General features: G+C 39.4%; 1 protein-coding gene and 1 long non-coding RNA gene across 3 annotated transcripts in view; both read left to right on the top strand.

Annotated features, from left to right (window-relative positions):
* The first annotated feature begins 4,319 nt into the window (after positions 1 to 4,319).
* LOC106567685 (G protein-activated inward rectifier potassium channel 2) overlaps positions 4,320 to 14,832 on the top strand; it is a 115,297-nt gene continuing 104,784 nt past the window's right edge. Inside the window, exon 1 of the mRNA XM_014137260.3 lies at positions 4,320 to 4,660. Within this exon, the coding sequence (XP_013992735.1) occupies positions 4,633 to 4,660 (28 nt within the window). The 5' untranslated portion in view covers positions 4,320 to 4,632. The remainder of the gene's footprint in view (positions 4,661 to 14,832) is intronic.
* Positions 4,677 to 14,447, top strand: LOC145850199 (uncharacterized). Of its 2 annotated transcripts, none has more exons than XR_001320128.3 (3): positions 4,677 to 5,642; positions 10,876 to 10,951; positions 11,112 to 14,447. It is a non-coding gene; the product is annotated as an uncharacterized LOC145850199 (long non-coding RNA). The 2 variants fall into 2 exon arrangements; XR_014380156.1 differs by lacking the exon at positions 4,677 to 5,642 and adding an exon at positions 5,651 to 7,373.

The following is a 14,832-nucleotide window of genomic DNA, read 5'->3' as shown; positions in this document are numbered from 1 at the left end:
GCCAGCCGGGCGCAGTCAGGGTCGCCCACCAGTCCTCCGACGCTGCCAGGAGTCCACGTCCCGCACCTGAGCCACCTCCAATATAGGTGGGTTGGGGAGGGGGGGGTGTAGCACAGGTGCCGTCGTTGACGGCAGCCACCCTCCCTTCCCTCCCTTTAGTTTAGAGGGATTTTTCTGTTTGTTTTGGGGTATTTACTGGGTTTTGTGTAAGGTGCATCCGGGGTCTGCACCTTTGGGGGGGGGTGTACTGTCACGTCCTGACCAGTATAGAGGATTATTTGTATTATTTGGTCAGGGCGTGGCAGAGGTATGTTTGTTTTTTATGGTGGTTTTTTTTGTGTATAGCTTAGAGGGGTGTGTTATTTATGTGTTCCGGGGTTTTGTGGTGTATGAGTAGGTTCTAGTTTAAGTTTTCTATGTGCAGATTTGGTTACTGGACTCTCAATTGGAGGCAGGTGTTTCTAGGTGCCTCTGATTGGGAGTCCTATAAGTAGGTGTGTGTTTTGTTTGTCTCTTGTGGGTAGTTGTATGTTAGCACTGGTTTTGTTTAGCCTGCTACACTGTTCCTGTCGTGAGTTTTGTTTATAGTTTTTTCCTCGTGTTCACATTTAAAATAAATGATGATGAGCACGCAATCCGCTGCATATTGGTCCACTTTGTCCGACAGCGATTTCAACATATCTTCTGACGAAGAGGTTTGTGACAATAGGAGAGAAATTTAAGTTGGCCCTTTCTTTCTGATCTTTGCTAACTTTAATACCAAGATATGTGATTACATCTTTTACAGGGATATTACATACTGAGTTTAAGTTACATCTTTTCAACTCAAATAATTCACATTTCCTAATATTCAGAGATAAACCTGATACATGTGAGAAGGCATTAATACACTCAATAGCTTTCCTGACTTCATTATGATCTTTAAAAAAATGGTGGCGTCATCAGCAAATTGTGAACATTTTATCTCTTTGTCTTGTATCTGAATACCCCTAAAACTATCCTTATTTATATGAAGTGCCATAACTTGTGTGACCAATAAAAATAAGAAAGGAGAAATCTTTGAAGTTCCATGGGATAATTTAACAGAGCTGTTACTATTATTGTAAAGTGTCTTAATTACACTTTGAAAATATTGACCAAAACCCAAAAATCGAAGTCTCAAAAAGAAAATAATGTTCAACTGTATCAAATGCCTTGTAAAAGTCTACAAATAAAATAAAGCTATCTTCCATAATGTGCTCATTGTAGTCTATCAAATCCAATGCTAGTCGAATATTATTACATATATGTCTGCCCTTCATAAAACCAGACTGGGTATCATCAATTATTTGTTCAAGATCTTTTTAAGTCTTTCTGCAAAGATGGATGCAAGTAGCTTTCCATCATTGTTTAGTAATGTGATTGGTCTCCAATTTTCTAACATCATAGAATCTTTGTTTTGTTTGGGTATTACAGAAATTAGGCCTTGTGTCATAGAAACAGGCAGGACCCCTAAGTCAATTGCCTCCTTCAAAACATTAAATATAAATTCAATAATATCCTCCTGAAAATATTTATAGAATTCACTGATAATGCCATCATTCCCTGGAGATTTGTTCTCTTTTAACTTGCTGATACATTTTTTTATTTCATTGATAGAAATAATTTAATCACAATACTTTTGGAAGTCTTCATCTATGAAGTTTGCATAGTCTTTGACAGAGTCTAGAAAGGCAATTACCTCACTAGTAGGACAGGCATATGACTATTTTACACCATTTTAAAGACAAGACTCTCGTTAATCTAACCACACTGTCCGATTTCAAAAAGGCTTTACAACGAAAGAAGAACATTAGATTATGTCAGCAGAGTACCCAGCCAGAAATAATCAGACACCCATTTTTCAAGCTAGCATATAATGTCACATAAACCCAAACCACAGCTAAATGCAGCACTAACCTTTGATGATCTTCATCAGATGACAACCCTAGGACATTATCTTATACAATACATGCATGTTTTGTTCATTCAAGTTCATATTTATATCAAAAACCAGCTTTTTACATTAGCATGTGACTAGCATGTGACTAGCATTCCCACCGAACACTGCCGGTGAATTTACTAAATTACTCACGATAAACGTTCACAAAAAGCATAAATTATTTTAAGAATTATAGATACAGAACTCCTCTATGCACTCGATATGTCCGATTTTAAAATAGCTTTTCGGTGAAAGCACATTTTGCAATATTCTCAGTAGATAGCCCGGCATCACAGGGCTAGCTATTTAGACACCCAGCAAGTTTAGCACTCACCAAAGTCAGATTTACTATAAGAAAAATGTTATTACCTTTGCTGTCTTCGTCAGAATGCACTCCCAGGACTTCTACTTCAATAACACATGTTGGTTTGGTTCAAAATAATCCATAGTTATATCCAAACAGCGGCGTTTTGTTCGTGCGTTCAAGACACTATCCGAAAGGGTAAATAAGGGTGACGAGCATGGCGCAATTCGTGACAAAACATTTCTAAATATTCCATTACCGTACTTCGAAGCATGTCAACCGCTGTTTAAAATCAATTTTTATTCCATTTTTCTCATAAAGCGATAATATTCTGACCGGGAATCTGCGTTTAGGTAAACAGACGAAAGAAAATAAAGCATACGGTCGACTCGGGCACGCGCCTAAGCCCATAGTACTCTGATCGGCCACTTGCCAAAAGCGATAATGTGTTTCAGCCAGAGGCTGCCTCGATATCGTTCAGCTTTTTCCCGGGCTCTGAGAGCCTATGGGAGCCGTAGGAAGTGTCACGTTAGAGCAAAGATCCTCAGTCTTCAATAAAAAGAGCCAAGATGAAACACAACTTGTCAGACAGGCCACTTCCTGCATGGAATCTTCTCAGGTTTTGGCCTGCCATTTGAGTTCTGTTATACTCACAGACACCATTCAAACAGTTTTAGAAACTTTAGGGTGTTTTCTATCCAAAGCCAATAATTATATGCATATTCTAGTTACTGGGCAGGAGTAGTAACCAGATTAAATCGGGTACGTTTTTTATCCGGCCGTGTCAATACTGCCCCCTAGCCCTAACAGGTTAACCCTTTAACCTGTTATGGCTAGGGGGCAGTATTTTCACGGCTGGATAAAAAACGTCTGGATAAAAAACGGCGACCCTTATTTACCATTCGGATAGTGTCTGGAACGCACGAACAAAACGCTGCTATTTGGATATAACGATGGATTATTTTGGACCAAACCAACATTTGTTATTGAAGTAGCAGTCCTGGGAGTGCATTCTGTCGAAGACAACATAGGTAATGAAACTTTTGACTTTGGTCAGGGCTAAACTTGGTCGGTGTCTAAATAGCTAGCCCTGTGATGGCTGGGCTATCTACTGAGAATATTGTAAAATGTGCTTTCACCGAAAAGCTGTTTTAAAATCGGACATATCGAGTGCATAGAGGAGTTCTGTATCTATAATTCTTAAAATAATTGTTATGTTTTTTGTGAACGTTTATCGTGAGTAATTTAGTAAATTCACCGGAGGTTTGCGGGGGGTATGCTAGTTCTGAACGTCACATGCTAATGTAAAAAAGCTGGTTTTTGATATAAATATGAACTTGATTGAACAAAACATGCATGCATTGTATAACATAATGTCCTAGGGTTGTCATCTGATGAAGATCATCAAAGGTTAGTGCTGCATTTAGCTGTGGTTTTGTTTTTTGTGACATTATATGCTAGCTTGAAAAATGGGTAGTCTGATTATTTCTGGCTGGGTACTCTACTGACATAATCTAATGTTTTGCTTTCGCTGTAAAGCCTTTTTGAAATCGGACAGTGTGGTTAGATTAACGAGAGTCTTGTCTTTAAAATGCTGTAAAATAGTCATATGTTTGAAAAATTGAAGTTTTCGGATTTTAGAGGAATTTGTATTTCGCGCCACGCCCATCATTGGATATTGGAGCAGGTGTTCCGCTAGCGGAACGTCTAGATGTAAGAGTTTAACCTAACTCCTAAACTTAACCCTAACTTTAATTTTAACCCCAACTCCAATCCCTAGCCTAGCTAATGTTAGCTAGATAGCTAACATTAGCCATCTAGCTAGAATTTGTAACATATCATATGTTTTGCAAATAAATTCGTAACATATTGTACCTTTTTGCAAATTCAGAACCCATAATACGAATTGTTATTCATAACAAATCATACTAAATGGAGTGTCTCGGATTTACGTACAGAATAATACTAAATGCTCTGAGACCAGGTTGCCTGGTTGGGTTGCTTCCACAGACCCTCTGTGATTTCCTCAATACTCATACACTTCCTCATGACAGCTCTGTCCATACACAACAACCTGGATCTCAGCTATTTGAAGTCCTCCTCTCCCTCTCTCCCGCTCTTTCTTTCTCTCTCTCTCAACCCCTCTCTCTTTACACACAAATAGCCTACTCTCTCCCTCACTCAGACTTTCTCTCGCTCGCCCATTCTCTCTCTCTCTTCATACTTGGCCGAGCTCAAAAGAAGGGGACATAACAGAATGAAAGGAGATGGATTTTTCAACGAGATGTGAGGGGAAAGGTGAAATTAGCAACTCTTAGCCCACGTTGCCCCGATGTGAAACGACAACCTTAATTGTTCAACAGAATGAATGAATAAGAGCGGCGTCTATCAACAAGGTAGGTTATGTAAACTGGCTTCTTTTTCCCTGGACGTTAGACTGGTTTTGTGGTGACTGAGAAATTACGGATAATATAAGTGGGGGAGTAGGTGATGTTACATAACACATTGCACCGTTTTCCCTTTTTATCTTTCGTAAATTGTACAAGTGAACAAGAGTATCCAGTTATCCTTGCAATGAAAAAGCAACAAGCTTTGAGTGTGAAGTCTCGTTTATAACATGCACTTGCCGCACGTGAATAAGGAACAGTGGAACCTTATACAGAGGGTTTCCACATGCTCTCTTATCTATCCTTGCATTCTCATTCGTCAGACATTATTAACAGTAATTGAATAACGTGTGTGCTTTATCAGAAAAATCTGTCAAAAGAGTATTTCCATAGATCTGTGTTGGCTACTTAGCCTATAGGCCTATGTTCCACAGAATATTCATGAAGCACTTTATTTTCCTTGAGGTCTGTGGGTTAATTGTGTTTTCAACCTTTCTAATAATGTTAGTATACCATAAAACAAAAACATTTAACTGTCAGTTATTGCATTTTCCATTAAATTGCGTCTTGTTCTTTCAAACACAGGCCTGCCATTTTTTTATGTTCTAGAATATAATCTTATTCTAGAATCACCTTCTGTCTAGAGAATAATTTGTTATTAAATTTGTGAGCACGACAATAAAGCATGTTTGTCATCAAAGCAAATGCTGAAGGGGCCGGCTTGGTGAAGCGTTGTTGCTAATGAAGCGATACCTATTATTTTCTGGATAAGAGCTCCCTCCATCTCCATGGCGACGTGGAGATCTTACATTCTAAACCATGGAGTGTGCGCGCAGCTTTCTCGCTTGAAGGGGGATCGGTTCGATGGCCGGACAAAGCGAAAGGTAGAGCCCTCTACCTTGCGAAAGAAAAATAACCGATAGGATCTGTTTTGGGGACGAAAGGGGGAACAATTCTGAGACACAAGTCATCTTCATAGGAAAGAAGCCGGGTGAGTGAACTGAGTAAGGTTAGACTATTGTTTAAGAACAATGCCTGTTGCTTTCTATAGGCTACCCTATCCTGAGAAATGTCCGTTTTTTAGGCTATAGGTCTAGCCTCCTTTCTGCAGCAGCGCAGCCCAGTGGGCATACGATGTGATAAAGACGTATGTTACTGGTTGAAATATGGTCGGGGAGGTCTTATAACCAGATCACAACCAAACGTTTTTTTGACGTCATGAAAAATACATATTATTTTGGGTGATATCTGTTTTTTGGTTGAAATATGATTGAACTACTGACCAGTTATCTAAACGCTACTCAATTAAAAGACACCAATCTATATAAACATGTGCATAGTGTTTGTAAGCCATGCACCCAATGCAAATAAGACATTAGAACAATTATTACAGTTGGAGTAATGTTCTTTTTCAGAAGTGTTTGCATGATTCAGCTTAGCACACTTGGCAAACAACAGCTGGCAGAGGGCACCAAAGCAGGTTAGGGTCTCGTGGCATACTGTACCCAGTCAACATGCTGGGCTCGACCCTATTCCGATTTGAGACTGCATGGACTCGGACTCGGTGGGCTTCATGCAGGCCAAGCTTTTCCAGAGTCTGGCAGAATGATATTACTCTGGGCTCCGGTTAATGGTACTCTACCCGAGTCCACTTCAGCTTATCCGGCCCAATTCACTTTTTCAGGAGTAGGGTCAATTGAAGTTTTTATTCAGCAGGTGATGAAATACCAATTAAAAAAATAACAAATAATTGTGATATTTCACCTCCAGGTCATCGAATTTGATAGGTCATTAAAAGCTAACATTAGTGACAGTCTATGCGGTCTTATAGCTATCAGAAATTATCCCTAAATTATAGAATCTCCGATGCTATAAATGCTTTTGCTTTTACTACAGGCTATGGCAGTGTTTTTCATAGTTGCAGGCCACCCAATTGAAAAGTGCACCTTCACTTCCATAACATTTGTTCTTGGCTACCAGCATGGAAGATAAATATGCACAATAATACAAAAATGCACTGCAGTACATTGAAATAATGGTTGTTTAATGAATTATATCTGGTAGTTTGCTGTGTGTGTTGGCTTCTAAGGATAATCTTTTGTTGATGTTAATTGCATTGTTTATTGTGGTGCACATTTTCTTCTGTTCCACTGAATGCTATTTGCTGTTCTATTATGACTAACTACATTTGCTTTCAGAATTGAACAAATAACACATAGGCCTATGTTTTTTATTGCAATATCCTACTACAATCCTCCAGGATTTACAAAACCCTATTGTTATCCCATTTATTTCCATCAATAATTACAAAAGCATTATTGCACCTGAATTTGACCCTGAGAATATGACAATTGTATTTTCCTTTAAAGCTTTTAAGCAATTAACATAATGCATGCAGTAATTTTATTTTAATTTCAGTAACTAATTAAGGACGTAGGCATATCAGTTCCAGCTAAAACTTGGATTGGAATCTGTGCCTCGCGCAGCAATGGATCTGTGAGCGCAGGCATCCTGCTTGCTCGAGCACATCAGTTTCTCGAAATGTACACAAAAAAAATGAAAAGATTAGACTGCTAAGTGGTAGTCCCTGTTCTCCTGCATTCTTGTTTTATTTTAAAGCGGCGGTTTGTTGGGGAGAAGAACATCAAGAAAAGTGTTGCTAGCTAGCTGGCTAGTTTTAGCTAGCTAATGTTAGCTCTCTGGCTAATCCTCCATGGACATGGTAAGTTTAAATTGTTACCTGTTGTAGCTAGCTAGCTAACATTTTGACATTTTGATATCTGTTTAGTTAAAGTGGAATTGACAGCTTTTTAACTACTTTGCAGATATGAAACAAACAGACAATCATAATATCATCCCAAAATTGAAATTTCCAGTCTATGCTACAAAACCAACTTTATAAAAGGTATTAAAAATAGGTTATATTTGCCTTAACATTTCATGATGTACACTAAGGCATTATTGGCAGAATAGATGGATGCAGTTCAATGCATGATCAATATAATTCACCAATGCATTTCTTGGTAGTCCAAAAACTATTGCTATCAGGTTTAAATCACAGCTGGCCTGGTATATTGTTTGCTGCCTCCATTTGGGATGCACTGTTTCAGTTTCAATGGCTCCATATTTAGTACAAAAACAGATGAATGTAACTAAGGCTGGTAATGTCAATACAATCAAACTAGCAAGGGCAATGATCACAAGTCAGTCATAATGTGGCTAATCGGCTAGCATATCTATTTATGTAGCAAGCTAAACGTTAGCTAGATAGCTAGCTTGCCAGCTGCTAGGAGGATGTCATGTCATTGGATGAGTGAGTGACTTTTCCCCCTCATATAATTTTTCGGTGGCTATACTGTACACAGCTAGAGATGCAGGTGTAATTTGGTTAGCTAGCAATAACTTGAAGGACTGTTATCCAGTTAGCATATTGCTTGAGTTCGCAATTTCACTCTGGCTATCTACTCTGATTTCAGAGCACTCTCGCTGTGTGGCAGACCGCAGAATAACTGATGAATTTACGAAGCACAACACCCACTGAATATGACCGACCAGTGTCAGTAAACGTAGGAAAAGAAAGTCATAGTTAGCCATGAACACTCTAGATAAAATGTAAACAGCCTGACCTGCTCTGCTAGGGCGAGTAAAATGGTCAGTAAGGTGTTCTCTCATTTGTGTCTGGAAATAGCTAGCTAGCAAGCTAGCCAACATTAGCCAATTAGCTTTGGGTACTTGGTTGGGACAAGCATGTATTGTTAGCAGGCAAGCTGAAGAAGGAATAGTAGGCTACAATTCCCCACTGTTTATCAGTGCAATTTTGACTGTCAATTAAATGAAAAGTTTGAGAGGGTTTATCTAATGTTCCTTCGTTAGATTTTAGCTAATCTTTCTCTGGCTAGCATTAGTTGTTGATCTTTTTGTTGTTGGTGCATAACTGAGGAAGAGAAAGCCTAACTTTTCATGGTTGTTTGATCAATAGGACTGTTAAGTTCCCAAATGTAAGAGGACTCCCACGTGGTATTGACATATTTGCAGAAATGTATTTTGTGACTTTTTGAGATGCGAATGCGTTTGAATGCTCTTAAGTCTTGCTGTTGCAACTGCCTGTAAACAAACAGTCCAATTCAAAGTGAATGATGGCAGGCCTGTGTGGAAAATACAGGTCTACTGTAGCTCTGATTGGCTATGGCGCACCGGTCTGCGTAGACTCTGGTCCTGGACGAGACAGATGTTTTTTATTAGGTTTTATTTACTGCAGTAAATTGTCCAAACGCACGGCCGCTTTCCCACTCTATATTGCTATAGAATTTTCACAAATGCCTTAGTATACGTAATTCACAAACATTCTAAGAATGTATGAAAATGACAATATCTAAGTGCTCGCTTGTCAGAATAAGTTTGTTTAAGTTTCATATTCTTCCTGGGGGTGTATATGAACAGATTTTAAGATTTTATGTTGCTAAAATGCTGTCAGTTCCACTTTAATGACAGTACATTTTTGTATCTGTGTGTATTCTCTCTCTCTCTGTGTGTGTGTGTGTGTGTGTGTGTGTGTGTGTGTGTGTGTGTGTGTGTGTGTGTGTGTGTGTGTGTGTGTGTGTGTGTGTGTGTGTGTGTGTGTGTGTGTGTGTGTGTGTGTGTGTGTGTGTGTGTGTGTGTGTGTGCGTGCGTGCGTGCGCGTGTGTGTGCGTGCGTGTGTGTGTGTGTGTGTGCATAGTTTCCATTAGCCAGGCTTTTGGCAGATAAAAAAATAGAAAAGCAGATAAACAAAATTGGTACTGGCCAATTGTCTGGGAAAATAAAAAATCCCATTGTGAAATAATGCTTTTTAGCCTATTCATTGATGTAAATACCAGTCGATGTAAATACATTTGACCAGTCATGCTTATCGGTCTATAGGTTAATAGCATACAGATACAGAGCCTTAGAGCGGAAAATCTGTCACACTGCGCGACAGCTACAGTATCTCAAACCACTTTGTAATGAGCTGGAGGCAGTATGCATTTTGAAAACATATACTTAATGGTTGGAAACCTGGACATTTTATTACATATTATGAGGCATGTCTTACCTTGCTTCAAAGTAACCCAGCCAAAATCAGACCATATCCGTAGAGGCAATTATTTTATATCAACTTTCTTTCATTGTCCAGTAGCCAAATGCACAATCCTAGCACCCCATGTTAGTTGTTGAATATCAGATCTTCCCTCTTTCTAAATTTAGAAATTATATTTTAATCTCTGTCACATGAAATCACTGGCTTTTGACAACTGTGTTGACAACTTGTGCGCATTTTTGTTGTTATAATGTGAAGAAATAATAGATTATCAACATTTTAAGCTAAACGTTTTGATTTGTTGCATCAGACTCATTACTTTTTAATGGTTTTTTTTGTGTAGCCTAGGCCCACTGGTTGTATGCATTTTGGACCTATCGTCCCACAACTGTCCCAGAGTCTGTTTGGAATAGGCTATTTCTTTCTCGACAAGTTGCCCAATAGAATAGGTCAACTTTTCTACTATGGATGAGAGCCCACACGTGTCACTGTCTGATTGCTGTGATAGAACCAAAGGACACAGCAGCCACCTACCTGGGATAAATGAAATACAAATAGTTTTTGACTGATAGTCAAATGTCCGGCGCCACATTTTGGTATCGGAAACCCTGGTTCTGTTTGATTGAGAGAGGGGGAGAGAGATGATTATGATTATCACAACAACTTATTGAAAAGATTTTCATCATGTCAACATTGTGTCATGCCAGCTATGTGTGTGTGAGATTGTCTGAGAGAGAACGAGAGAGATTGTGTGTGTGGTGTGTGTGTGTGTGTGTGTGTGTGTGTGTGTGTGTGTGTGTGTGGTGTGTGTGTGTGTGTGTGTGTGTGTGTGTGTGTGTGTGTGTGTGTGTGTGTGTGTGTGTGGGGGAGAGAGAGAGCGAGAGAGGGAGAGAGAAAGATGGTTGATGAATACACATATAGGAAACATTGATTGTGTGTGTGTGGGAGAGAGAGAGAGAGAGAGAGAGAGAGACATTTTAAGCTAGCCTAATTCTTGAAAAGTGTACCCCCCCATTTGGATGTGAAGTTTTTCTTGATTCATCAGGGATACTTGTGTTTTGTATTTGACAATACAATACATTTTGCCTATCCCAGCTCCCCCTCAACACTCATTCTAATGTTACAACTCTCAACTGCCTTTTTCAATTATTGGTTTTCTTTTTTGCAGGAATCTTCTAGCTTGGATGGCAGGATAGAGGAGGGAACAAAAGGAAGGAGTACAGAAGTTATCCTAACTAAGAAATGTACGTAAATAGCCTATGTTTTGCTGTCTCTCTCTCTCAGTATGTCTACCTGACTGACAGATTGCTGAGGGGCAACGTAGTCAATGTACTTTCTATGCTAAGTCTAACTTAGTGAAGACCTTAGGTAAAGGTTAATCATGATATGTCTCTGTCTTTACAGTTCCTGAAAAATGTCAATGACCTGACGCATGTCCTCTACAGCAGTGCTTGGCCACACACTCAGTGGAAAGGAGAGAGCAGCACCACCACTCCTTAAATCCATAGTCAAGTTTTGTGTTTTTTTTTCTTTTTTTTTTCTTCTGTTTGATACTCTGATCTTCAATGTGTATTGATTCCTACTAGCCAGCTTTGTAAGAGCTAGGTTTGTACTAGTTATGCTAATGATCATTGCAGTTTTTTCTGCATCAGGAGAGAAACTGGATTCCCCAAGAGAGAAAAAAGATGCCATCTAGAACCTAAAAGGGTTAATCAAAAAAAGTGCCATCTAGAACCTAAAAGGGTTCTCAGCTGTCACCATGAAGAAAAGGACGGAGGTTTTTACACATTTTTACTGACCAGAATATGAAGTATTTTTCTGGCCATGATACAACCAGTTGGTCATAATTGTGACCTCTATCTGACCAGCTGGTCATAGTTCCGACCACTATATTATGTGCTATATTATGTACTGGTCATAGTTAAGACCTCATCGTAACCTCGTAATGACCACCTGACTACAGCTTATAACCTACTGTAAAAAGTATTGTAGAGGAACAAGTTGGATATTGAAAACATTTTATTATATTTATATTTGTTTACATAGGCACCAATTAAAGTTGAAATCTGCAACATTCTTACATTTAAAATAGATCAAGCAATGGCAAAAACAAATCATAACTCACCCACAGACATTACATGCATAGAAAGACTGGGAAACAGAGGATATAATGGCCCATTGTATTATTTTTTATTAATGATTAATAAGAGTGGTGTGATGGGGTAGATCCTCATCAATTCCACCGTCCGCAACCACAGGGCTCTCCAGACAATGGTGCAGTCAGCCCAATGCATGCCTGCCCTCCAGGACATCTACAGCATCCGGTGTCACAGAATGGCCAAGAAGATTATCAAGGACCTCAGCTACCTGAGCCATGGCCTGTTTACCCCACTACCATCTAGAAGGCGGGAAATGTAATTAGCGACAAAACACCATCCTCAAAAGCGCACCACATATGCGAGCGGTTTCATGTGACAGATATGAATAGAATGGGGAGATCTAAAGATGCATCAACTGGGTTACTGATTTGGCAAGGATTATGCCTTTGGCTGCTGGACAATAAAATAACATTGATTTGAAAACCAATAGTTTCAATGGCATATAAAGTGTTTATAAAATAATTCCCTCAACATTTCTATGATCGTATTTTGGCTAGGCTAGGCTACTTTAAAACAAGGTATAATATGCTTCATAAAATGACATGAAACATCCAGGTTTTAAACAATTAAGATTATGGTTAAATAGTTTCAAAATGCTAACCGCCTCCGCTCAGATTCAAGGTAAAATGAAATGTTATTTGTCACATGCTTCGTAAACAACAGGTGTGGACTAACAGTGAAATGCTTACTTACAGGCCCTTCCCAACAATGCAGAGAGAAAGAAAATAGATCAATTATAGAAAAGTTAAACACCTAATAATAAAAGTAATAATACATACACTATGAATATAGATAACTTGGCTATAGACAATGGGTACCAGTACCTTGTCGATGTGCAAGGGTACGAGGTACTGTAGATATGTACATATAACTAGGAATAAAGTCACAGATAGTAAACAGCAGCAGCACCGTATGTGATGAGTCAAAAAAAAGGTATGCAAAAAGGGGCAATGCAGATAGTTAAATAGTTAACCAAATAGATATCCGGACTAACTATTTAGCAGTCATATTTTTTACATTTTAGTCATTTAGCAGACGCTCTTATGGCTTTGGGGTAGAAGCTGTTCAGGGTCCTGTTGACTTCTGACTTCAGACTTCTGTACTGCTTGCCATGCAGTAGCAAAGAGAACAGTCTATGACTTGGGTGGCTGGAGCCTTTGAACATTTTTAGGGCCTTCCTCTGACACCGCCTGCACCGCCTCCTTAGTGATGTGGACACTGATGAACGTGAAGCTCTCGACCCACTAAACTACAGCCCCGTCGATGTTGCTTTTCTCGAAGCGAGCATAGAAGGCATTTAGCTTGTCTGGAAGGCTTGTGTCATTGGGCAGCTCGCAGCTGGGTTTCCCGTTGTAATCCATGATAGTTTGCAAGTCCTGCCACATCCGAGGAGCGTCAGGGCTGGTGTAGTAGGATTCAATCTTAGTCCTGTATTGATGCTTTGGCTGTTTGGTGGTTTGTCGGAGGGCGTAGCGGGATTTCTTATAAGCGTCCGGGTTAGTATCCTGATCTAGGGTGTAATCATTAGTCAATTTACTGTGTAAGTCTATGGAAGGGGGTGAGAACCACGAGCCTCCTAGGTTTTGTATTAAAGTAAATTTACCCAGAGGAGAACGGAAACTAGCTGTCCTCTGGCACGTATTAATGAAGCCGGTGACCGACGTGGTAATTTCCTCAATGCCATTGGGCATGTCCCGGATCATATTCCAGTCTGTGCTAGCAAAACAGTCGTGTAGCTTAGCATCTGCTTCATCGGACCACTTCCGCATTGAGCTCATCACTGGTACTTCCTGTTTGAGTATTTGCTTGGGCCACACTTATTTTTTACAGAAACATTTAGCAAAACAGTCTTTATAATGTTATGTCCTCAATGTGAGCAGTTTATTTTTGGATGCAATATTCAGACATTCACAAAAGCAGCAACAGCAAAACACAATTCTCATACAAATCGGAAAATGTAGGCTACATTAGTCCTAGCGCTAACTGAGTAAAGAGTGAGCTAACACAAGTGGTCATGTTTAGCCAACTCTCAGCTGATATAAACCATAATATAATTATCTAATAGCAATTACTATGTAAAGTTCATCACATCACGGGTGAGCACACCATTGAATAAAACATTTTCAAAAAATTGGAAGTAATCCCAATTTGGTGGGTAGAGTTTGTGCGGGCCACCATCTTTGTTTTTATGCATCAACCAAAGATAAGAAGAGGTGACAAGATGAGTTGGGACTGTTTACAGTATGCATGTTGAAGGCGAAAGGGGTGTGTCATCTACCATCATTCACTTCACATCATTCACTTCCGGAAGTTTACTCGGAAGACGAGTGAGCCATCCCTTCACCTCGTTTTGTTATTACATTTTTGGTCTGACACCCAGAATGCATTGCATGATGTCAACAAACATGGCTCCACACATAGCTGGCAAATAGCTTAGCATTAGTTCATCGTAATCAGCACAACCTTCTAAAATGTATTTTACACACATTATATGTGTCCAATATAATCTATGCAAGAATCGGAATGCATGATATGTCACCAGTACTTAAAACAGTAAATAAACAATTGATTACCTCACAAACCAATTTCTGATAGTGATTTATTGATACAAGTGGCCCGTGCCGGTATTATGATAACATTACTGAGGATTTGTCGCCACAGATGGTCTGTTTACGTTTCTACCGTTGTGGCTAGATGGAGTAGCTAGGCCTACAACAGCTCTATCTAGTCATGTCAGAGACAACAGTTGTTGACAACTGTAGCATTGTAGTTAAGCCTATCCCGAACCCTCTTCCTAACCTTAACCTCATTCTCGTAACCTCCTACGTTAATTTACCTAACCTGCTGCTTTAGTTATCCTAACCTGACACATTAATTACATTAACCTGCTATGTAAACAAGCCATCTGTGGAGACAAATCATCAGTATCAACACACCAGCCAATCACGTCACCCCTAACACTCACT

This window comes from Salmo salar, chromosome 13 (genome assembly GCF_965601325.2).
Source record: "Salmo salar chromosome 13, fSalSal1, whole genome shotgun sequence".
NCBI classification, from domain to species: Eukaryota; Metazoa; Chordata; class Actinopteri; order Salmoniformes; family Salmonidae; genus Salmo; species Salmo salar.
This window is presented reverse-complemented; position numbering and strand designations above follow the sequence as displayed.